This window comes from Rhinolophus ferrumequinum, chromosome 13 (genome assembly GCF_004115265.2).
Source record: "Rhinolophus ferrumequinum isolate MPI-CBG mRhiFer1 chromosome 13, mRhiFer1_v1.p, whole genome shotgun sequence".
Taxonomy (NCBI): Eukaryota; Metazoa; Chordata; class Mammalia; order Chiroptera; family Rhinolophidae; genus Rhinolophus; species Rhinolophus ferrumequinum.
Window position 1 is genome coordinate 38,100,158 of NC_046296.1, and position 26,487 is coordinate 38,126,644.

Here is a 26,487-nt window from a genome sequence, read left to right on the forward strand (position 1 = left end):
AGTAGTCCCTTCTACTTACATACTAGGTCCAATCAGCATAATTTACCAAAGTGATACCTTGTGAAAGGGAAAAGCAATCAAGGTCCCTCATCATACCGTGTATACAAACTAAGGCTTGTTTCGTGATAAAGATTCATGTTAAAAAAATTGTAATAGTTGCCTTTGTATAAGGAGGAGACTCAAAATGGAATATAAATACAAAACGAATTTATACAAATAGAATTGTTAAATAAACCTAAAGTCTCCCAGAAACTAGATTCAGAAGACTAAAAATATGGAATATGGGTAAGAAAAGTAGAGAAAGGTCAGTCTGGGAGGTCTAACTCAAATACAAGGAGTTTCAGAAAAAGACAATTGAAAGGAAGTAATTCAAACAAGTATTTCAGGAAAATTTCTCAAAAATAAAGGACATGAATTTGCAAATTGTAAAGGCCCACTAAGTGTTCATGACAGTGAATAAGACTTACAATGTGGTATACCACAGTGAAATTTCAGGACATCCAGGAAGAAAGAGAAAAACCCAGACAGTCCTAGAGAGAAGGGAAAAGTCATACCATAATCATTTAACTCAAAACCTGAAAGATACTTAAGCAATTTCTTCACATTTCTGAGGGAAAATTATTTCTGCTTTAGAATTCGTTACTTAGGCTCACTGTAAAACCATTTGTGAAGTAGAATAAAGTATAAATACCCTTGAAACATACGAAGAAACATATAAAGCCTAAAAGTTCAGAAAAATGGATAAGTCCACATAGTCATACCTCACAAACTAAGTAAGGATACAGAAAATTGTACGAACAATACAATTGACAAGCTTGATTTAAGAGATAAAGACTCTTGTGTGCACACACACACGCACAGCAAATACATTTTCAAGCGTACAAAATTCAAGTTACCAAAGTTAAATTTTTTCTAAGTCACAGTGGAAAGTTCATCATAGTTCATGGAATCAGTGTCGTTTAGAGTATGTTCTTGAACCTCAATTCAATTAAAGGAGAAATCAGCAAGCAATGAGTTTCAAAATTACATTTACACAACTGTTGAGCATCAGCAATAATGAGTTTTAAAATTACATTTGGAAACTAGGTAGATAGCTTATTAGGTAGGAGAAGATCACATTAGAAATTACAAAATATTTAGAACCCTTTGACACCGAAAAATTACATGTCAGAACTTGTAGATTGTAACTAATGTGAATAGTTGATGCCTTAAAAATACTTATTTTTAAAGATTGAATATAAAGTGAAATACGTAAAATAAATAATTAGATCGATATATAGACCAATAGACAAACTTATAATACGAATGATTAAGGAAAAAAGATAGAAATAAGCAAAATTAAGTCAGAAAGGAATATAACCACAGATAAGAACTTGAAGAATCCTAAAATAAATCCATGGATTTATGCTGATAAATTTGAATCTTAGATGACATGAACAATTTTTTAGAAAAATGTAATTTGCCAAAATTAACCTTCGAAATATATAACTCTAATAAATTAAATTAATCACCAGTCAATGCTAAGTAGAAAAAAATAAATTCTCCTGTATCAACTCACCCACCAAAAGTACACCAGACCCCAAAATTTAATAGTCACAGAGAACAAAAATAGAAGTGTCCATTTTACCAGACTAATCATTCAAGAAGTATTTCTAGAGCATTTATACTGTATTCATTAGTGAAATAATACAAAAATATTTGATACCCAAAGCAACTAGTGACAATACAAGGAAAGATAATCTTGTAAACAGGGATGCAAAAATCTTAAAACATTGGCAAATTAAAACCCAGTTTAACAAAAGAATCCATCACAGTTAAGTGGTTTTAATCCCAGAAATGCAGTTGGTTTAACACTAGAACACCTCGTAATGTACGCTGTCATTTCCAACAAGTTAAAGGAGCAAAAAGCATTTAAATGTTAATTGAGCAGATACTGAGCATCTACTGCCTACTAGGAACTAGACATTAATGGTATAGCAGTGCACAAACCAGAGTCCTCTCTTCATGGAGTTTACAGTCTAATGTGAGACAAATAATGCTGTAAAGAAATATAACTCAGATAAAGGGGACAGACTGACAATTATTACTAATCACACATTAAATATAAACCCTCAGCCGCCTCTTTCTTTCCGTCTGTTTTTCTTCAGCCTCTTTGGTATGTAATTTCTCTAAGCACAATTTGAAGTTCTCTGCTGTAAAATAATCAGATAAATAAATACTCCTGTACAGAAAATACCGTGACAACTGCTAAAATTGACTTTTTGGCCAGAAGGATCTGGCAATAATTCATTCTTTATTAGTTGAAGATTAAAAGTTCGAAATTTGTGTCTGGGGGTGATAATATAAAGGTATCAAACATAAATATATTTATAATATTTATAATATCCGTTATAATTTAGGTAAATGTATGGAATAAACAATAAATAAATGTATGGAAGTTGTGTTTCTTAGTAAGGCATGGCATTCAAAGACTGCCTATATATGATTTTTTTTTTTTTTACATAGAGCAGTTTTACTTTTATCTCTCATAGAAGGATTAAAGGAAAAACGAAGCTGTTTCACTAGCTTATGAATTAAATATTTTAACAGTATCTTTCGCAAAGTTCTAAAGTAGTGATGAGCATATGTCTGGGAGTTAAGTTTAATTTGAACACTGCTAAATGAAGCAAAAGTTATGTAAATTAATTTCATACAGACTTTTTTTTTTTAACTTTATTTAAGTGTGTTTTTCCAGGACCCATCAGCTCCAAGTCAAATAGTTGTTTCAGTCTAGTTGTGGAGGGCACAGCTCACAGTGACCCATGTGGGGATCGAACCAGCAACCTTGTTGTTAATAGCACCGCGCGCTAACCAGCCGAGCTATCAGGCCGCCTCTAGACTTATTCGTAATCCCAGATAAGCAGTCTCACAAATGTATCCCTATCAGTCATTATTAAGTTGAACTGTAGAACATCTATAGCTTTACCAAAAAAATTGTCCTCTCCCCAAGAAAAACCCTAAGCCATGTCTGTCAGGGTTCCATAATGTAGCACTGTATTTGAAGGACCGTTACGTACTTAAAAATCTGAACTTTTTAATTGGGTTTTGGGAGATCTTTTTGGCTATAAATTCCCTTTGTTTAATCCCTGCAAAAGAACTAGACTTTCATGCTTTGACTTCATTAAAATACTGTTTTAACCAGGAGCTTCTGCTGAAAATGTTTCTTATAGTAATTTTTATATTAATGTATTTTAAATAACTTTAAAAGCACAATTGTATAAAATCTTTTAAGGTCTGTTCTGTCAGACTCCTAGTTTACCTCAATATCTCCCCTACCTTAAAATAAGGATTTATTTTTCTAAGCTGCGTCTGTGACAACAGTCAAGAATTGGGTCGCTTCCTAAAAGATGTGTTTGCAAAAGTTCTTTTAATTTGCCTAGCACAAAGGTTGCAGATTTGCAGCCAGCAGACTGATCTGGTCAGTAGAATGTTTTACTTGTTCTGCACAGTGTTCCTCAATAATAAATTCAGTTCATTTCCAAATTTTAAATGTGAGGTTTCCCAGGATCCTTTAACATTTCAGATCATCTGATATCACTGGCTTGAATTTCCAACATGGCATCATTGGCCAGGGTTTAGCATTGTGTAAGGAATTGCATGGGCCATAAATTCTCCAATTCTCTGCATCGTTTCTTAATGTTTCACTTCTGTCACTTTCTTTACCTATGACCTTTATAGGCATTTAAGTATGTGACCCTTGCCAACTTATTGGCCCATATGCAGAGCTTTTTTAAAAAAATTGTTGTTTCTAATTGATTGTGGCATGAGAAACTAACACTAATTAGGATAAATTAAATGGTTGTTTTTTTGTTTGTTTGTTTTTAAAGCCCTGAATTTGGGCTAGCATTGACATCTCTCTTTCCCTGATCTGTAGTGTGTCTTTAGGAGTATGTTTATGTATGTATATCTATATAGATACATATATATAAATATATCAGCTTTTCATTGAGTAACTGAAAGCATTTGATATGGATTCCTCTGGTGTCTGATAGTTTCTATAAGAATATTGGTGAATTCAGTGAAGTTTGTTAAGGTCCTAATTTTGTTCAATGATGATATGACTTAGAATTAATAATTTCTCAAATCTACAGAGGGTGCCAAAAAATGTACACACATTTTAAGAAAGGAAAAACCTGTATTAAAATTGTAATAATACTCAATATATACTGACAACAAAAGATGAATACAAGTCACGTTTTGACTTCTGCAATTACAAGAGGTGCTCAAAGGGGTTACCATGAGCGTAATTTTAATACAGCTTTTTCCTTTCTTAAAATGTGTCTATATTATTTTGGCACTTTCAATATTTCACTAAAAATTTAGCATTTATTTAACATCTTTCTGTTATACTACTTACTACATATTTTTGACTCTCTTCCATCTGGTATATTTCCTGACCCCTCTGTCATTGGGCCACATAGTTGTGAATGGAAATGAGTGTGTCACTTCCAGTCCAATCATTTAATTGCCAGTATGAGATCTTCTAGAGCTCTCTTTACTTCTGCTGCCACTAGCAATGTTTCAGAGAGTGGCTGCTCCATAAGTCTGAGTTCCAGAGGAGAATAATTATACAGAGCGGAGATTGGTTTAAAAGCTCTACCATGACATTAGGCTCTTATTACTCCCCTATCCTTAAACACGTGACTTTTATGGTTCAAAATATCTGCTCCTGTTACAATATTCCACCTACCAAGAAGCAGAAAGGGTGAAGAAGTGCCCTCTTTCTTCCCTTTATTAACCTATCCCAGAAGTCAAACAGGACACTTCTGCTTACATTCTATTGGCCAAAACCTGGTCACGTGGCCAACTCACCAGTAAGGGAGGCTGAGAAATGTGGGCTGTATTCATTCAGCTAAAAATTTAGTGTCTGTCAACAAAACAGGTGAATAGATACAGCGTAATACAGTTTCTGTCACAGCAATGTAATCAGTTTCTGTTTCAAATTATTTATTCATAGGTATTTCTTGAACTCTTATGTACCACACACTGTGGTTCATAAATGTATACACTGGTAAAGTTTTATCAAGAGTCTTGTGTTCATTTATAGGTCAGGAAAATTTTACTCTTAAGTAGGTTAAAATAAAGAGTACCTAGGTGTTTCTACATACGAAAGTGTGAAATTGTTAGGTTAATAATATTTTACTTAAAAATATGGTTGGCAAAATAAATGAGAAAAGTGTGTTCCTGTCTCACATAGCAAACAGAGTATGATTAATAATACATGTGGCTTCATTTGGGGATCTGAAAAATAGAATTAAATTTCAAGGCTTTGCCTCTTTATTTTTCTCTTCCACCATTTGTGGGGTAGAATACCTAATTGACATACATGTCATTTCCCTAGTGAAGATGAGTTAGTGATTTACCTCACCTCTATTAGGACTTTTATTCATCTTTACAGAAGACCCTATTGCTATGTATAACATAAATTAATAAATCTAGGTACATAATATTTATGCTGTTATTATCTTTAATTATAAGTTGTTCAAAGGTAGTTTCTGTTTTGTTACCTTTATATGGTTTCTCATGAAATTGTATCAGTATTTAAATGGGTTTTTTAAATATTTAATGAACAGGAACATTTTATTTTTAATGAATTTTTTATTGAATAGGAACATTTAATGAACAGGAACATTTATTTAGGATGGATTCTGTTTAACTATCTTAGTTATGGTAGTAGTCTTATAAATTGAAGATCAGCACAGTCACATGCCTTTGTAAGCATGACCAGATTACCAACTTTTAATTTAAATAAATATAAAATTCTAGCAAATATGCCAGTTTGTAAAAAATAGCAAAGCAAAACCATAAATTCAGCTTTAGGTTTATCTTTGTGCTCTAGTAGAATATGCTATATTTCTTCAAAGTCAGCCAGTACCTTTGAACATTTTTGTACCACAACCCCAAAATACTAGGTATAATGAAAAAATGTGTGAAACTTTTGAAATAAAGTTATAACTTAAGTAATTCATGAAATAGGAGCTGCTTATAGACCCTTTGTTTTGAACAGTTTATTAACTGTTCATTAATCAAAGTTTATTATTTGATTACAGGTTTCACTTAAGTTTTCTTTGACTGGATTGTTTCAGAGCCATATAAATGAGCTATATAAGAACACATGGAAAGTAAAGTATATTTTCATTTATTTCTCTGTTAGCCTTAAAGCAGAACACCTTCTATAAAATCAACTAGCAATTCTTGACAAAAATATATAAGATAGAATTTAGCATTTAATAATTAACTCATTAGCCTTCCTGTGGTACCAACAGGTAAGCAACATTTTAAACTTGAGATGATTTCATACGGAGCTAATTTAACAACAGTGTTTTTTGGTTTTATTTTCTCTGTTGAAACAGATTTGAAGGCAGAGGTAAAAACGTATCTGAAGCTAATACAAGTCTTTGAACTAAAAGTTTTAGATTTGTTATACTTGTTAAAAAAGATTGGTATACCTGGTGCAATGATGATCACTGTTGAAGGAGGATTCAAAGAGAGAATATGTGCATATTTTGAGATATGCACTTAGTTTTTATGATTAAGAATTTGCCCTGTACATTAAGATTTTGGCTTATTTTTCCCTTTTCTTCCCAGTTTTTCACATCACTCTGCTTTAATTCCTTTTGAATTTTAGATTATTGCTTCTCTAGTCTTATGGCTTTCAACCCTGGTTGTGTATTGGGAACAGTGGAGTTTTTTTCAGAATTCAAGATGTTTTTGGGGGGCTGCCAGTTATCTCAGTTGGTTAGAGCGGGGTGCTCTTACAACAAAGTTGCTGGTTCGATCCCCATGTGCGCTGCTGGGGGGATCCACAACTAGATTGAAACAACTACTTGACTTACTTGGAGCTGATGGGTTCTGGAAAAATACACTTAAAAATTTTTTTAAAAAAAGATGCTTTTGGGTGATGAGTAGCTTAAATCTGACTCAAACTGTCTTGAACAATAAGAAAATTTACCTCACATGACAAGTTAATTCCCCTCAATGGCCTACGATGGCTGCCTATCCTAAAGAATGTGTGTTTATCCTTGTTTGTATCTACTAGGAGAAAAGACAGAAGGACCTCCCTCTCTTACCCAGAAGCCAAAAAAGCAAGCTGCTTCTTTTATCTCACTGGGCCAAATTGGTTTAGGCCTGCTCATCCTTGAAGGGTGGGCGTGGAATTACCATAAATAGCCAGATTATTCACATGTGGTGGAATGGATATTAAGTCAATCACAATGTCTATCCACTTCATAGGAAGTAAAATGTGGATATATATATATATGTGTGTTTTTACAAGATTTACCGGTGATTCAGTGCACAGCTAAGTTTGAGCACTGCTATACTTCCCAGTTCAAAAAATAATAAGGAAGGGAAATGAAACTATTTTATTTCCCATTTTCCAGTGGAACACCGGACAGTTTGGTTTAACTTATCCTCTTGATTTCTGCTGAAGAGGCTAAAATTTTGGTTAACCTTGGTTAAGGCTCCAGGGTAAAATAAATGTTAGTTAATTAAGGATAAGGATTGGAAACCTGTTCATAATTGTCATTTAAATTTATTAACCAGTCATGAAACATAGCCAATTTCTAATGCAGTGGCTGCTGTTAGAGATCCCTTAGCTGTGTGCTGTCTGGTAAATGAGTTAACCACTCAGACCATAACAATAAATAGAAATATTTTAACTGTTTGGAATAATGCTTCCCAGCAATCTAATTTATCTTAACACCTAAGAAACAGAAGCAGTAAAGACCTCTGAGCAGCATTACGTTGTTCTAAAACCCATGTACTTTATTCTCTGAAAAGTCTCCTAGGTGTCTGTTTGCTGCCTGTTTATGCTTACTTTTAAAACAGATATATCTGGCATACTATTTCTTTGGCTCATCAGAGAAAAGAGGAGTCTGTAGTCTCATGGACAGCTAAAAGTGACAGCTAACAACATGACAACAATAGAAAAAAGAATCTATAAACTGCAAGAGTAACACAAGAAAACCAGGACAACTCATTAGGAAAGTTTTGTGCCGATAAATTGGTCCTCAGAATCTCATCATATTACAAAATGATTGATTGATTTCATGATCGTAATGATTATCTTATAATCAAGAAAGTGTTAGATTATTTTAAGGATATTCTCTTAAATAAGGCTAAGTAAGAATTTATTTTATAAAGGCTAAGTAAATAAATAAGATAATAAGACTGATTATTGTCTATCAGAATGATTAAAATGAAAATTCTGTTTTGGTGCTTAAAGGTATAAAACCCTCAGCTAGTCTGAAAAAGTAGCTATGAAAACACTTTTTTGGAGGATACAGGTAAGACAGACACGGTAAAGCTCTAACTATCTGTACGCAAGGGATTGTACATAGAATCTTTCTTGAAGTCTCATTTGTTTATGAATTTATGAAAATGTACTATTTTTTCTGTGACTCATCTAGTGCCTATCACTTAAATTTTTCAAAGTTTTTCCCTTTTTCCCCCACTCTAACCCAGACATCATAAAAGTGAATCATTGATGTTGATAGTTGTTCCCCAAATCCCTAATGTATTTTATTTCTATATTTTAATATTTTGAACTCTGGATGGTCTTAAGGTTAGTGGGTAAATTTTATTGTGGTAGTGTTCCCCTTTATACATCTTAGAATCAAGAAGGGAAATAGATTTCTGTGAAGGGTAGCTTTAAATTACCCATGTTGCTGATCAGTTTTGTTAGTGCCATTAATTAAGAGTTTATTATGGATATGTTGATATGAAGCCCGTTAATTTTAGTACTTTTCCTATACTTTGTAAGAAGTATAGTTAAATTTTCAGTAAAACCAGAAGTACTTCCAGTTCAGTTTTTTGCATTTGATACAACTTTGTATTTTTCAGTTCTAGAACATTGTATTCATGTTCTAGAACATTGTTATTGATATCAGTCTGTGGGTATACCACCGGAAAACCTGGATAATTTATAATTTTTTTAAATACTTTTCAGTTCTAATATGAAGAGTTTTCTTTTGGTTTCACTTAATCATTTATATGATCCAAGGAGTAGTGGAAAAAAGTATTTTGGCGCCATCTGCTGTTCTTTAATATGGTATTTCATTTACTTCAGTAAAACTTATAGGTAGATTCAAATATATAGACATACATATATGTATATAAAGCACAAAAATAGTGGAGATATTTTTTTAAATATGCTACAGTTGCCTTATGTTTCCTGTATTTCCAACTGCCAAGGCTATCTCCTTGTAATGTTGGTGGTAAGAAATAAGCTTGTCTGAAAAATATTTCTATACTCCTACCTCTGCCATTTTTGCATATTTAGTCAATGCCTCTGAATTCATGAAAGCTCCTGAGTAAGACAGGTTCACTGGACTCCTTACTTACCTTTTCTTGCGTTATGTCCCTTGTCCTTTCTGAACACCTAGTTTTTCATAGTCTGGTAATATCTTTCGTAGTCTGGTCATATCTTATCCTCAAGCCTCACTTCTGTCCATTCAGTGAAATCTTCCCCTATGATTTTACATTTATTTTTATTCCTTTTCTGTAGTTCCCTTTATATAAAGCATTTGCACTACAGAGGTAGCATTTTATATCTATGGTCTCTAATTGTCTCATATGATCTGGTACTCTATAGTATAGATATACGTATAGATACCATATAAATAAAGATATAGATATATAACTGTTTTGCTCATTAATTGCCATGTATGTCTTTTCTCCCCAAATGGCATGTTTTTTGTTGACTGGGACAATTTATATACTGATTTTGTAATCGAGATAACAAATCTTCATGCATAATGAGGTATGAAGACTTGGAAATCTGATACCCTAATTAAAAGAATTATATGCAGAGTAAAGATAAATAAATCCTGAGAGGTGAATTTTGAGTAAAGTGGATCCATTTCTGTACATAAATAACATGATGTCTAGTTTGGCTGCCCAAAGCTTATCCTACCATTTCTCTATCAAATTTAAACATATTCTCTTGATTTCTGCTGTAGTGGTGCACCTACAGCATTCCCTCCATCCACCTCATCCCAATATAACTTTAAACCACATACTTAAAGCTTAATTTTATATTATTAAATTTATATTTAATTTTAAAACTAAATTTATAATTTTATATTAAAGAGGATACTCCTGGTTCTTGCCTTTCACCACTAAGCTGTTTCAGTTCTACATTTTCATTGTCAAGGTTAATAACATATTGTTAATGGAGTATTTTTCAGTGGTTTGTATATAGGTTGATTGTAGAAGTTGAAAAATAACAGTGTTCATCTTATTGAGAAGATGGATATATTTTCTCTGTAGAACTAATTATGTGCTGGATTCTACTTCTTTTTCTCCACTACCTAATATTCCTAGGTCACTCAAAGGTAGCATTCCTGTTCTGATGGAGTTTTTTTTTACATTTTACCTATTGCCTTTATCATGTCCTTAAATTTTTCCCAGCCCTTCACTACCTAACCTATTAATTTACTTTTTTTCCAGGAAATTTTATTCCTATAGCCCTCTGGCACCTTACTCCAATTTATACTAATCTCTTTGGACTGGCGTCACACCCTTTATCTTGGAATTTCTTCCCTTTGTTGTCTTTCTGTGATGATTTCATTAATTACTGCATAGTAAGTCTTCCTCTTTCTGTGTTTACTCCCTAGTTTTGTTGAAATATGTCCTTAAGTAACTTCCTAAGAAAGATTATACAGGAGGTAACTTTGTAAGTCTCTGCATATCTAGAAATGTCTTTTATTCTACCTTCACTTTTGTTTGGTGGTTTAGTGAGGAGACTTGACTTCCATTTATTGATCTACAATGAATACCATTGTTGTCAAATGCACATATTACTGTTGTTCTTTATTATATTTAGATTTTCAGAGTTAAAATCTTCTCTGGGGTTTTGTGGGAACTTGACAGCTCCCTTTTCTGTTGTAGCCTCTAACATGCTTTACTAGGCAGTAATTTTCTCTACTTTGTTTCCTTTTGTGGAGTAACTTTCTCTACCTTTTGCTTCCTTAGTTTCTGAATATTAGTTATATTTACAAAATACAAAAATATAAGGAGATGCCTGTTCTAAAAATACAAAAGGTCTGATGTGTATGTTGTGGTGTTTTTGTATAAAATGTTATTTTTATTAATACTGAATGAAAATAAAGCATGAAAAAGTATGATTTGATTTTTTAAAATTTCTTTAAGTTAAATATTTCCAGAGGTCATTTATGTTCCATTTCATGGCATTCTTTTATACACTGATGTACTTCTGATAATAAGTCTATCTATCTAGTAGTATTTAACATGACTAGTCTGTATTTAGACAGTACAGTGGTTAGGAGTGTGGGATTCTGGAGCTAGACTGACTCTGCTACTTCATACTGTGTGACCTTGGGCAAGATGCTTAACCTCTCTGTCTAGTTTCATCAAATGTAAAATAGGAATAATATGTTTTTCATAGAGTTGATACAAGGATTCAGTGAGTTAATACATAATAAAACACTTGGAACAGCAGTGCCTGCACGTCTGTTTTCAGTGTTAAGAATGCTGGTAGTAACACTACTACATACTACTGATAGGACAGTTACTATCGTGGTCATCATCATCATTTGTGTTGATTGTGTAATAAATTTCTTTGAGATATCCAAATTACTTTTTGTTAAAAATAAATCAAAACATTGTGAGTCCTTGACCTAAAAATTATTTTGTTACTGCCTACCAGCTTTCTAATCTTCAGCACTTCACTGAACCTTAATGAGCCTCAGGTGCCCCATCAGTAAAACAGGCTAATAATGTCTTTCCTGCCAGGTGATCACTTGATCTGTAAAATATTACTAGAAATCATGCAGTCCCAGAAATTGTCTATTTTGGGGACTGTGAAAAGGAGAACTGATAATGCTCAGCTTCCCTCCTCTCCCTCTTCTGCCCCCCCTGTCCCCATCACTCCCTTCTCCCCCTTCCCTCCCCATCCATTTTCCTTCCTTCAAAAAATAGTTTCTTGTATGAATTCACAACAAAGGTTAAGCGTTTAATGCTTGTAAGAGTATAATAGCCTTATTCTCATTTCGATCTTCATACTTTCCTAGTCTTGGCTGTTCCTTCACCGTAAAACTGAACTAATAAAAGGCATTTCTAAAAATTTCTAAATTTCATGTGAAAATAAAATTAGGGACAAGCTAAATTGTTTTCTTTTAAGCCATGTGCACATGGTGATTTGTATGTCCTGTTTTATACTTTCCTAACACTTTGCCTGTCTTTAGTATGGTGCTTGTTAATATTGCTTCAATTACTCGTTTACATGTTTAGCTTCCCTGTTAGACCAAGTTCCTCAATGGCAGATCTTTATATTCATAGTGACTACAAAATAGATGTGAATTAAGAGCTTTTAATTGATGACTTATATGAACCTTAGGTTAGCCTAGAGTTAGGTTTGTCTTAATTGTTGATTTGGGGCCATGGTTATTATGATCTTGAATTAATGATGCACTTGATACTTTTACTTTGGATGTAATGCTACTTTTGAATTACATTGTTGTCCAATCGAACTTAAAAATACTTAAAATTTATGAAAATTACTAACTTTAAAAATAATTTTTCTTTGATAAAGTAGAAACTAATGATTGTATTGTGAATTTTGTCACTTTAGGAAATATTGAAAATGCAAAACTGGAGGTAAAAATACGAGAATAGAAAAAAGAAATTTAAAGTGGTCCATTTTGGGGTGAGGTTATTCTATATTCTTTCCCTGAAAGCAATGGGAGAAAATGTCTTAGGAGAACAGAATATATGTATATATATATCAGGAAAGAGTGAAAATAACGCTATTCCCAAAGGATGTATGTACATCCTTGAATTGGTAGTTGTCAGTTGATTGTCTTTTATTTCTCATCAAGCTAGAGTTACGAATTCTTGTCAGTTCTGGGACTTAACAGACATTTTTATATACAATATTGATGATTTTGACATCGATAGATAACAGTTTACTTTACATTATATGGCTGTTTCTCAAGAGTTGGATGACAGATCTACCATGAAACATCAGTATTGTACCATATGTAAATAATGGTAGCGAATTTACACTTTCTGACTCTCCACTCCTAATACAGTATATATCTTCAGAGTGACAAAATCCTCTAATTCTTCAACCCAAATCACTCACTGGAGCCTGAGATCCATGTATTTAGTTTTGCTGAGAAGCTCCACTTGAAGGTCCCACTAGTACTTTAAAACTTAAAATCCAAACCTGAACTCATCTTTTTTTTCCTTCTACATCCCTATGTCACCCACAAAGGCCCCTGCCTTAGTACATGGCACCACCGTCCATTGGATTGCCCAAATTAATATTATTCTTGGCTTCATCCTCTTCGCCACCCCCACCCATATACATTCAGTCTCCAAGTTTAATGAATTTACCATGTGACTATATCTTAAATCTACTCAGTTCTTCCATTTTTATTACCATACTTCAAGCCATGTTCATCTCTTGGTTATATTACTGCCATAGCCTCCTAACCGGTCTCCCACCATCAATGTGATCCATTTCCAGTTGTGTTTACACTGTTCGAGGTAATCTTAAAACACAAATCAGAACGTCACTGTTCTATTTGAAACCCTTCCGTGGCTGTCCTTGCCCTTCAAGATAAAGTCTAAATTCTTTAAAGTGTTTGTAGCACCCTTCATAATCTGGCCCGTTGCTACATGATTCAGCCATACAGAACCCTTTGCAGTTCCTTCAGACCTGTGCTGGAGGTGAGCGCCTTCAGATCTTCACACCTGGTGTTCCTTCTGCTTGACTAACTCCCAGTTGTCACTCATCTCAGCTTGGACTTTCTTCAAGAAACCTTCACTAATACGCCACTATCATCTAAGATTGGATGAGATGTTCTCATATGTTCCCATAGTATCTTCTACTTATTCCTGTTATGATATGTGGCATACTGTATTACTGTTGACTGTCTATGTCTCTTCTGAGCTCTTGGGCAATATTCTGTTTGGTTGCTCTGTTTCACCAGTACCTAACACAATACATGGTACATTCATTCGTTTATTCTTTACTCATTCAGCAAATATTTGTTGAACGCACTTTAAGGCAATTCAGAATGAATTTGTCTGAATTTCTTCTGTTGAAATGAAGCCTTGTTTGAGTTTTCAGTAGTTCTTTATAATATCAGAGAATTAGCTTCTGAAGATTATTCAGTGGTCAAAGTAAATATATTTTCTTTGACTGGTCTTAGATAATCCCTACAGTTCATGTTGTGGTGAAAATTCAGCAGAGATCTATGTGCATGAGTGCATGCATGTGTATAAATAATAATATATTAATGAAGTATAGAACAGTATCTTGAATAATATTTACTTAAAGTTTGTAACTATACATAACACTATTAGAAACATCTGATTACAGCAAGTCACGCTTTCAAAAAGCAGATTTTTACAATGACTTTACTTCTAGACTCCCTACCTTAAAATACTTAAGTAAATTTTTAAGTACAATATTTAAGCTTTAAGTAAAATGTTTAAATTAAAAAGCTTTAAAATAAATTTTGTCTTCAGTTTATTTGTGGATTTTTTTAGTAGTTGGAAAACAGCTGTGGTAGTTCCCAACTGTGTTAGAAACAGTTGTCAAGTGTGGTTCTTTACACCATGAAGACTGGGAGCTGTTTCTAAACACAGTTACTATCACAGATTTGCCTAGCTTTCCAGTCTGATCTGTGGCTATGGGTAAGTAATGTGAAATATGTATAATATTTGGGGGGAAGAAAACTTCTGTATATTAAATTCTATAAACTACCCTCTAACTTTACCTTACTTTATACCCTGCAGTGTATATAGACTTCAAACCCCAGCCAGTCAATAGTATAGTCTTTTATAAGTCTTTTTAGTTATAAAGGTACGTCAAAATTAAGGTATTCTGCTAGCTTCAGAATGTATAAACTTAAGTCTCTTTGGTCGCAAGGAATCCTAATGTAAATTGTCAATGCTATTTAATATCAAAGATTTCAAAGATTATTGTTTAGTTAAGGAAGCATGCTTGTTCTCCAGAAGTCTTTACTTATCCCTGTGGTTCCTATTAATAATAGTGAAGACTCTAGTATATTTATATAGGATTTATAGTGAAATCTAAAAAATATAACAAAAATTTTGATATTATGTATATGTGTATAGCATCCCTTTAAATTGCATGACACTTTTTTATCCTTTAAGAGAACTAATAAGAATTTAATAAAGGGGTGTGTGTGTGTGTGTGTGTGTGTGTGTATGTACTGTCCAGTTAGGATTGTCACTGGCCACATGTGGCTGTTGAGCACTTGACATACAACTTGTCTGTATTTGACGCATGCTGTGTTAAAAATACATAGTGGTTTCAAAGATTTCATAGGAAAAAAAGAATGTAAAATATCTCAACTTTTATTAATTACATGTTTAAATAAATTTTAGATACACTGGGTTAAATAAATTATATTAAAATTAATTTAGCTACTAGAAAATTAAAATTACAAAATATGGGTCACATTCTGTTTCCATTGGACATACCTGGTCAAGAATATTTTTCTAACTGAAAATTAAATTTTCTATAAGTTATGGTAGGAATTGAACATTTTGGTATTGAGAGTTATTTGTATTAGTCTTATGTTACAGCTTAACATCTGAATATTAGCATTCTGATATTACATGTAAAAGTGAAAGCTGTGAAGTTAAAAAATTTTAAACAAAATTTTAAACAAAATATTATTTTGAGGCCCTGATTTTAGACTTTGTTGTGGGAACAAACCATAACTAATCCCTCATAATTTCTCAATTCTTAGGCTGGAGCTAGATCATTCACCTTATTCATTGTTTCACTTACTTATTTAACAAATATTTTTTGTTTGCTTCATATGTGCCAGATCTATCTTGGGAATACTTCTCCATAATTTTAGAAGGTAACAGAAAGTAATGGGTGTGCATATAAATGAATTTGTGAACTTGGAGGTAGGAAGAAGTGATGCAGTTCCTGTATGGGTTTTTATTTTGTATAAAGTAGTATGTAAGTCATCATAGCCCAACACTAGTGATGATTTCAGGGGGAAATGCCTTGAATTTAGTAAAATTAAAGGGTCTCCATAGAGGAGAGCCAATATTTATTGAGTACTTATTGGGCTAAACACTGAGGAAGAATATAAAGGGGCCTTGCCCTCAGAGCTTATAATTTTGTTATGAAAATATTATATATACCAAAAAAAGTAAATAGCATAAGGCATCTATGATATGGTAAATAATATATGGTGTATATACAGTATTATAGGAGTTCAAAGGATGAGAACACTAATAAATAGAGATTTTTTTTAAACTTTTTTCTTTGCTTCTTATTACAGTAATGGCCAAGTGATCTTTTTAGAATGACCACTTTGTAAATAAATGCTTTCTGGCACTGCACCTGATTCTCTGAACAGTGGTAACTTATTTATGAGAACTGGAAAGAAATTTAGCACAGATTCTTTACTTTAACATAAATAAGAGCTTAATATAGTTCTTTTAGAACTGAACTTGGAATGCTTTAGAGTAGGACAGTGTTTATGAATGAGAAGCTGAGGTTATTGTGGCATGGCGTGATTCAAATCATACAGCTTCATGTATTTATTTGCTGTGAAGTTCAGACTGCAGCTGACTTAACCAACACCTTCTCTTTTCTGTTATTATCTCCAAATTCCTTACTTTTTAGTCTTCAATATTTGCTTTATTGATGGTGAGAAGGAAAGGATTCCAGGTGGGTGGGTATCTGTAATAATAGTATCTATAGATTTTAAGCAGGAGTGCAAGTGGGGTGAGAGGATTGTATAGAATGAAAAGTTTGAGAATGTACTTTTGAGTATTTTAGAAACGGACTGACTGACTGCTATCATAAACCAAACTGAGAGGTATATACCACCCCCACGTGCGTACTTACTACGAACATATTAAAATGTAACACAAAACAAGAGCAAAACTGGAAATGCATAGCTAAACTCTAAGGAAGGAAAGAAGAGAAGGAATTCCCAGGTGCCAGAAATGAGAGAAATCAAATCAACGCAGTAAGTAGGAACTGGTGCTACTGTATAAAATAGCACAGGGGCCTTTTGGTCCTGTATATGTGTCCTAACAGGTCTGGGGTGGAATTTTAGGGCACATGGGGGGATAGGAGATGTGGCCTTGGGCCTTTTCAAAATAGTGGTAGCACTGAGACCAGGCATGCGACCTAGGACCTGAAACAACTTCCCTACCTGTGTGCATAGATTTTTTAAATGTCCAATGATAGAACAATCTGAAAGAGAATATAAAATAAGTGTGAAATGATTAAAAGTTAAAAAAAGGAAATGAAGTGTAATGAAGTAACAGGCCAGTATGAAAAGGAAACAAGACTCGAAAAAGAGAACCAAAGCAACTTTTAGAATTTAAAAATATAATTATGGACATTGGCTTTAGATGGGTTAAATAGCAATTAGATATTCTCGCTTTGGTTTAAAAGGAAAGAAAATCTAGCAATAAATGGTGAAGAAGAACTAAATTTAAAATGTACATGACCCAAGAATAAAAGTTGAAAATACAGGTTTGAAAAGGTGAAAACAAAACAAAAAGCTGTTAGGAAAATATTATCAGCCAAAAATAGATTTTAAGGCAAAAAGCATTATTAAGCATAAAGAGAGCCATTGCTTAATGATGAAAAGAGTAATTCACCAGGAAGAAATAAAAGCCTTGAACCTGTGTGTCCAAATAACATCTCAAAGTATATAAAGCAAAAATTTACATAATAAAAATAAAGGGACTACCTACAGATAAAGTGGCAGGTTTTAGCACATTTCTTTCAGAAGCCAGTGTACAAATGAGACACTACACTGCCCCCGACAGAAGTAAAAGGCATCGAATATTTGAACATATAATTAACAGACTTGATGTTTTAGATATGTTTAAACTTTAACAAATAGGATGTAGGCGTCCTTTTCAAGTACACGTGAAACGTATAGAAATTAACCTCATATTAAACTACAGAGGATGACCCCACAAATACTCAGGCACATCACACTGGCTATATATTCTGACTACAGTGTAGTATATAGAAAACTTACTTGGTTTTCCAAGTTTTGTTTAAGAGTGATGTAAATAGAATAACATTTAAATGAAATAAAAGCTAAAACATTTATTGAACACTTAATGTAAGCCAGGCATACTCCTGAGTGTTTTCCATGTTATTCTATTTAAATCCTTTTAGCAGTCCTGTGAATTATAAGATACTGTTATCATTTTTAATAGGAGAGAAAATGTAAGCTTAAATAATTTGCCCAAGGTCTGCTGTTGGAAAAACCTCTTTTAAAATATTGTACTGTTACAACCACCCCACCTTTTGAAAACACCTCTATTACTGTAAAATATAGCCAGGTAGAGAAACTGACATAAAAGAAATTTGTTGAATTATTATTAAAATGTTGAATTATTGTAAGGTTGGTATTGTAATGCCAACAGGTTAAGAACTATTACTTTGCCAGCCACTGCAGAATACTTTTATGTGCCCCATTCCAATTATAACCCTTTCTTCCCCGCAAAAGGCATTTATTTACATGATAATCATTTTTTGGCTTTCTTAAGAATAATTTTAATACCAAAGTGTGCGTTCTTAAACAGTATGCTTTAGTTTTGTTTATTGTTTTCCCATGCAATTTATTTGTTAAAGAAACTAGTATTGTTTGTAGAGTTTCTTACAGGTTTGAGGAGATTCAGATTTGATGTTTTTGTCAAAACTTCATAGGTGGTGGTGTGTTCTTTCATTAGGAGATATATAAAGTCTATTGGTTATTGTTTTTGTGATAATTAGTTACTATTGATACTCGGTTAAATCCATTAACTTTTAGAGTTTGCAAGTTTTTCTTATTTCGTCTTCATTTATTGCTAGAATGTTTCTGTAGAGTAGTTTTCCCTTCATCTAATACTTGATTACCTGGTGGTTCCATTTATGTAAAAGAGGAAGAATAATTGTTTGATTATTTTACATTATTTACCAGTTTTCAAAATGATGAGTTGGTTTTCACTAGCATCTTTCAAAGTAACCATTTTTTTCTTTTTTTTAAGTATCATCATAAACTCACTGATTTAAATATATATTTTTTAAATATATTTCTTTTAGTTCATTCCAGTTATTCTTACTGATGCTCAATTTGTCCCATTTTTGGTCATTGGAACCTCTTCAAATTGGCTCCCTGCCTTCATGGAGTTTATGTTGAGTAAATATATACGTACGTTTATATGTATGTATATCTTAAACTATACACACACCTCACACTCTAAACACATTGTTCTGTGCATTTTGAGTTTTAAACATACTATATATTAGAGATAGTTCCTTATCAGTCTATATAGAACTGCTTTATATTTTGTAATGACCCCATAATAGTCTGTTACATAGCTACACCATAGTTTATTCAGCAAACCCTTATGATGAACATTTTGATTATTACCCTTTAGTATTACAAACAGTATGCAATAAATATCTTTTTGTACATACTGCTTTGCCTACATGTGTAAATACAGTTGCAGAATCACTGGAAATGGAATCACTAAGTAATAATAGCTATTGCTAAATTACTCTTCTTAGAGCAATTAAGAACTATTTTTTCTCTCATATTATCCTTTGATAATGTGATCAAACTTTTTGAACTTTGATAATCTACATTTAAAAATCTCATAATTTCTATTAGCATTTCATTTCTATTTCCTTAATTCTGAATTATTTGTTCGTGTCCTTGCCTTGGCCCAATTTTAAATTGAATTATCGATTTTTTCCTATTAATTTGTCAACACAGACATAATAAGGATATTATTACCCTTTGGTGACATGTGTTGCAAATATTTTTTCCTAATTCTGTTGCTTCTTTTGACTATGTTTGAGGTGTTCATTTTCCAAGCAGAACTTTTATATGTTACTCAAATTTATTAGTTTTTTTAAACAATCCAAACTTAGAGAGGAGTTAGAAGTACAGTGCAAATAAGTTTTTTTCCTTGAACACTTCAAGAGTGAGTTGCCAGTCTGTTGTTCTGTCACCTAATAGTTTTTATTTCCAACAAACAAAGATATTCTGCTAAATAACAATACTACAGCTATTAAAATCAGAAAATTAACATTGACACATTACTATCTTCTAATCTTTACACCCCCATTCAAGTTTCAGTATTTGTCTTAATAGCCTTTTAGCAAAAGGATCCAGTTATCCAGTTCAGAACCACACGTTACATTTATTTGCCATATCTCTTCAGTATCCTTCAGTCTGGAACAGTTACTCAGACTTCCCTTGATTTTCATGACTGACAGTTTCAAAGGTGATTCAAAACAAATTAGAACAAATTTGATTTGTCTGACGTTTCCTCGCAGTTAGATTTAGGTTATGTGCCTTTGTCAGGAATATCATAGAAGTGATGCTATGATCTTGCATGCTATCAGGTGGCACACAGTTTCAATTTGTCCTAGTAATGATGTTTACTTTGATCACTTGATTAAGACAGTGTCTGATTGGCATCTCTACTATAGAGTTACTGTTTTTCCCTTTCTACTTAATAAGTATTTTGTGGGGGAAGTACTTTAAACATCCCCTTCCCTATCTAAACTTTCAAATTAATCATTCATGTATAGCAGTATGAATTTATGAGTTGCTGTTTCTTCAGTAGGTTATAATCCCTCTACTGTCATGAATTTTGATGCTCCAACATAATTTTACTAGTGGATGATTGTTCAGGCTGACTTCTGTGTCCTTTTATATGTCTTCATCATTTTTCCTGCACTTTCTTGTTCCATAAGCTATTCCAGGCTCAACTTGTATTTCCCCCAACCTGGAATTGGCCATTTCTCCAAGGAGCCCTTATTTTTTTAATAGAAAACGTTATTCAGAAGCCAAGATCCAAATGTTAGTCATGCTTATTGCTATTGGAGTGTCACTGCTTTTATATTTTAACTCTTCTCTGACAGAAACCTGGCTTCCATTATCCTATTTAATTATTTGATCAATCCCTCTACTGCATGTAACCAGTCTAATAGTTCTACAATCCCCTCTCCTGTGTGATGCCCTTCTCTCCTTGCTCCGTCTGACGCTTCATTCCAGGCCACTGCTCTCCCCCATGCCCCACTCCTTCCCTCCACATACACTTCCTTCTTTCCCCACTTGAGCTCAAACAGCCTATGCCAAATCAGCTCTATGTGGACACCTTTTCATTTTCCTTGATATCTGATACCCTAAACCAAGCTGTTCCTCTCCATGGACATCCTCCTCACCCTGCTTTGACTCTGACTCCCCTTGCCATGCCAGGCTGTCCTTCTCAACCCTCTTGGTCTCTAACTGTGTAGTACTCACTCCCCTTCCCATTCTCATCAGGTCAACACCCTCCTCACCTTTTTGTTTAATGTCCTCCAAGTTTTGTATCATACATTGAAAGAGCTTCTCCACTTTAACATTATTATTTTTTTTTCTGTTTTCTTCTTCTAGTGATTTTGAAATTTATTTTGAAGTGAATGAAATAGAAATCCAACTTTTCTTTCAGATGGTTATCATCCAGTTAGCTGGAATTTTATATAAAAGTTGTATTCCCTTCCCCCCCAAAAAAAAAATTACAAAGTTTTTTTAAAAGTTCACTACATCCATAGAACTTTTTTAAAAAATGGGTGTCATTTTTCATATTGCTTTTGTTTTTAACAGATGATGATGTGCCTGCAGATATGGTTGCAGAAGAATCAGGTCCTGGTGCACAAAATAGTCCATACCAACTTCGTAGAAAAACTCTTTTGCCGAAAAGAACAGCGTGTCCTACAAAAAGCAGTATGGAGGTAAATTAAATGTAATTGCTTTTCTTTTTGTAATTAAATAATTGTTAGGAAACATACAAAAAAGAGAATATCATCATTTTGTAGAAGTAATGATTATGTATGGTAAAAATATTTGCTTATTATAAACTAATTAGTTTTCATTTTGTTTTTGAAGGGTGCCTCGACTTCAACTACAGAAAACTTTGGTCATCGTGCAAAACGTGCAAGAGTATCTGGAAAATCACAAGATCTGTCAGGTATTTCCTATGGGAAAACTAAGAGATGGGGTCAGATAATTTTTTTTAAATTTTGATACCAAAAAATTAAAATTAAATGTAGTTTAGTGTTACATTTGGGATTGAGAAAGTGATTGACAGAATAAATATGACAACTCTGACGTCTCCCTATTTGACTTCATTACATAAAAATACTTTCTATGTATTTTCACCAGTTTCTGAAATGGTACATAATAGCTAAAAAAAAGAATACTTATGTAAAGATAAAAGAAGATAAATGTGTGTCATCTATGAAAGCAAAATGCTTATTAAATGATTGTCATCACAAAATAAAAGCTATTCGTTAGATAAAATGAAAAATACGCTCTTTGAATAATGAGAAAGTCATTGCTAACACGATAAATAGATTCCATATATTTTGTTTGCTAATCTCTTTATAGCAGCACCTGCTGAACAGTATCTTCAGGAGAAACTTCCAGATGAAGTGGTTCTAAAAATCTTCTCTTACTTGCTGGAACAGGATCTTTGTAGAGCAGCTTGTGTGTGTAAACGCTTCAGTGAGCTTGCTAACGATCCAATTTTGTGGTAAGTGAACATTTATTTCTTATTATCTTGAGATACATTACTTCTGCCCAGAATGCTAAAGATGGTAGGAAAGTTGAAGTGTGAGTTGGCGGTTACAATTACGTAGAACAAAATTAGATTGCTTATAAATTCTAAGTTACCAGTTTACCACAAATGTGAGTGGTCATTCTAGGTAATATTTAAAAAACAACAAATGAAGTGCTTTCTCTGCTGTTTATCATAAGTTAATAGCAACTGAGTAATTTGTGAAATGTTTTTCATTTAATTGCTCTTTAAAACTAGAACTAAGTCAATTTAAACAGCTAACTAATTAAATCTGATAGTTTAGTGAAATGTAGGTTATATACATCACTTTTGGAAAATACTTTGATAGTTGTATTCATGAACCTTAAAACATGAATGTCCTTTGAGCCAATAATTCCACTTCTGAAAATTTTTTGCCTTGTGTACAGATTTTTCATAACAGCATAGTTAATAGTGGGGGAAATTGGAAATAATGTCTAGCAATAAGGGAATGGACTAAGTGAACATGTAATGTCTACTTGGAGGGTTGGGGAATAGTCATGAACAGTGATTTTTACCGAGTTTTTAATAACATGGGAAAATGCTATGTTATAAAAAGTGAAAAGAGCAGAATACAAAATTTTGTATGCTATATAAATCACAACTGTAATAAGTGAAACTATCTGTAGATAAAAAGACTAGAAGGAAATATAGTAAATAATTAATAATGTATATATTGAAAGTATAGGTTATCTCTTTAGACTTATTTCTGTATTTTACAGCAGCTTCTATGTTGCTAAAAGTAAGGTATATATCTTAAATTTAAGAAAGGAAATTATATTTGTGTTAGTAAGGAACAGGATAATGGAGAACAGAAGGAACACTTTGCTTTGTACAGGAAGGGATTATAGTTACTATATCACACCATTTCTAAGATTTGATGGTTATGATAGGGTATAAATGTACTGAAGATATAAGAAGAATTAAGTTTGAAGTATTTTATTGAAAATTGTCCTTTTTAGTAACTGCATCAGGCTTTTACAGTAAGGGTGACTTCCCCCTTTTTATCGACACTTTATTTTTTTGGGTAGTAAACTGTTTTTTATATGCAGTTATACATTTTTAGACAAAAAAATATATTTTTACATTTAAAATTCTGTTTTTTATATTCTTAGAGGTTTTTGAAGCCTCAAATAATTTTTTGTAGTTGTTTAAAGGACATTTTATGAAGAACTCATTTAATTTCTTTCTCTCTTCAGGAAACGATTATATATGGAAGTATTTGAATATACCCGCCCTATGATGCATCCTGAACCTGGCAAATTCTACCAGATTAATCCAGAAGAATATGAACATCCAAATCCTTGGAAGGAGAGTTTCCAGCAGTTGGTATGAAATATAAATAGAAAATACTGATTTATATTATATATTTGTAAATAAAAATTCCTTTTTAAAAAATTTAAACTCAGGGTTTGAAGCCAATGAAAATTTATCACCAAAAAGTACTTAATTCCTTTTACTACTGACATACTTATTAATAATTTAAACAGTGGCAGTAAACATCAGTAGCCTGAGAGCAGTTATACTTTCTATGGGTCTGTTTGAACTTACACTTAAATTATTAGTATTCAGTGGTTGTTGCAAAGTTTCACATTTAGCTTAGTTTTCTTATGGTTCTTTATGAGTGGTTCTCAACTGATGTGATTTTGCTCCACAAGGGTCATCTGGCAACATCTGGAGTCATTTTTGGTTGTCACAACTGGAGAAAAGGATGCTAGTGGTATCTATTTGGTAGAGGCCAGGAAAGCTGCTAAACATCCTACAATGCACAGGACAGCCCCCGCCACAAAGAACGATCTGTCCCAAAAAATCAGTAGTGCTGAGATTGAAAAACTGTGTCCCTTCTTACTGGATATTACTGAGTCATAAGCTGTTCCAAATTTTACATTGCACTAATAGAAAACTAGTTGGAATAATTGATGAATATTTTATTAAAATATTCATATAGTACTAAATTAATGTAGAATATAATGTTTCTTTTCCCTTTTTTTTTTTTTTTTTTTGGCATGTTAGTATAAAGGTGCACATGTAAAGCCAGGATTTGCTGAACATTTCTACAGTAACCCTGCAAGATATAAAGGAAGAGAAAATATGTTGGTATGTTTGATCTGTATTTTTATAAGATTTAAAATGGTAATCTTGGTAACCTCTGTTCTATACTGACACTTTTTTTTTTTGGTAGTATTATGATACAATTGAAGATGCCCTTGGTGGGGTACAAGAAGCTCATTTTGATGGACTTATCTTTGTTCATTCTGGAATATATACTGATGAATGGATATATATTGAATCTCCAATCACCATGATTGGTGCAGGTATTTTGAAATGCATCGTCATTAGAATTTTAACGTTTTATTTATTTACATAATGGGTTTATAAAATGCTAGTGACTTAAAATTCAGACGACCCTTGATAATACCTTAATGGTAGGAAATAATAGAAGTAAATATGCATATTTTATATGATGGAAATGACAACAGTGTTCAGAAATAACAGGTGTATTTATTTCATTTTTAGATGTGTATATATATATTTTTTCCCCTTTTTTCTACCTCCCCTCACCCCAGCACATAGACCTTTTTTAAGAATACAGTACATAGACCTTTTTAAGCCGGTTCAAGCCATTGTTTCTCAGTCCAGTTGTATGGGACACAGCTCCCTGGTCCATACTGGTATTATGAGCCTTGTGCCCCCCACCCCCACTCCCGACCCCCCGCTGAGGCAGTCGGTCACTGGTCACAGTCGGCCACTCACAGCAGCTCTCGCAGGCTGCCGGCCGCTCACGCTTGCCACCGGCCGCTCATGGCAGCACATAGCAGCCCACGGCAGCTCTTGCCAGCCAGTCACACTGGCTGCTGGCCACCAGCCTCTCCTGGCAGTACACGGCAGCACACAGCAGCCGACGCCGACCTCCGGCTGCTCACGGCAGCCTAGCTCCAGGGAGAGCCATCGTTCACAATCTAATTAGCCATAGAGGGCTCAGCTCACTGACCCATGGGGGAATCGAACCGGCGACCTTGGAGTAAGGAGCACTGTGCTTCAACCACCTGAGCCACCAGGCCAGCCCTAGATGTGTATATTTCTTAATGTCAGTACTTTGTCCAACTGCCTTAGTTATTCATTAAGAAAAGAAAAATATTCCTTTTATCTTTTATTTGAAAAGAAAGATGCTGCTGTTTTTATTGTTGTGTTTTTAATGAAACGTGCTTTTTAAAGATTTTGGTACTATTTAGAAGCTATTTTTATGCTCAAGTTTCTAAGAATACATGTAATAAAATATTTATTGAACACTGATCAGTCATTTGAAGATTTGTTCTGATTTTTTTAAGAACACAGTACATACAGCTTTTTAAGATGGGTAGTAATTATGTTAATAAAATTTGCATTTACTGCCCCTTCTGCTTTCTTCCCCCATTTCTGCCATGAAGACTAAGGGGGAAGGGTGTAGTAAATTTTTGCCTGTTGATTTTTATTACTTTTAAAGTCAAGGCCAGTTTTGGAAATAAGTTTAAAGACATTTCTTACTCTTCCTACTCATTGTCCCCTTCTTTACTCTCCCTGAACTTTTTCTGGTGCTGCTGGTGATTTTTGTTTCCACCAGAAACCATTTTTTAATATGCCATTGCATGTGATATTAAATACTACTTGTAGTTGATTCTTAGAAGGATTATTATATGTTGATTTGAGTATAATGATACTCAAATAATACCTGCCATAAATATGACTGCCTGTAGTAAAGGCCAATGAAACAGTCATCGATGAAATGAGTATTAATCCTTTCTACTCAGTGCTTTTTAGAAGTTCTCCCTCCAAAAC

The 26,487-nt window shown here is 33.2% G+C and overlaps 1 protein-coding gene across 2 annotated transcripts in view; it reads left to right on the forward strand.

Annotated features, from left to right (window-relative positions):
- FBXO11 (F-box protein 11) overlaps positions 1-26,487 on the forward strand; it is a 78,412-nt gene that overhangs the window by 33,165 nt on the left and 18,760 nt on the right. The window contains exons 2-7 of one of the 2 annotated variants that reach the window (XM_033124358.1): positions 21,681-21,808; positions 21,963-22,044; positions 22,464-22,608; positions 23,871-24,000; positions 24,685-24,768; positions 24,854-24,986. In XM_033124358.1, the coding sequence (XP_032980249.1) occupies positions 21,681-21,808; positions 21,963-22,044; positions 22,464-22,608; positions 23,871-24,000; positions 24,685-24,768; positions 24,854-24,986 (702 nt within the window). The remainder of the gene's footprint in view (positions 1-21,680; positions 21,809-21,962; positions 22,045-22,463; positions 22,609-23,870; positions 24,001-24,684; positions 24,769-24,853; positions 24,987-26,487) is intronic. The other variant, XM_033124359.1, reaches the window with a different exon arrangement.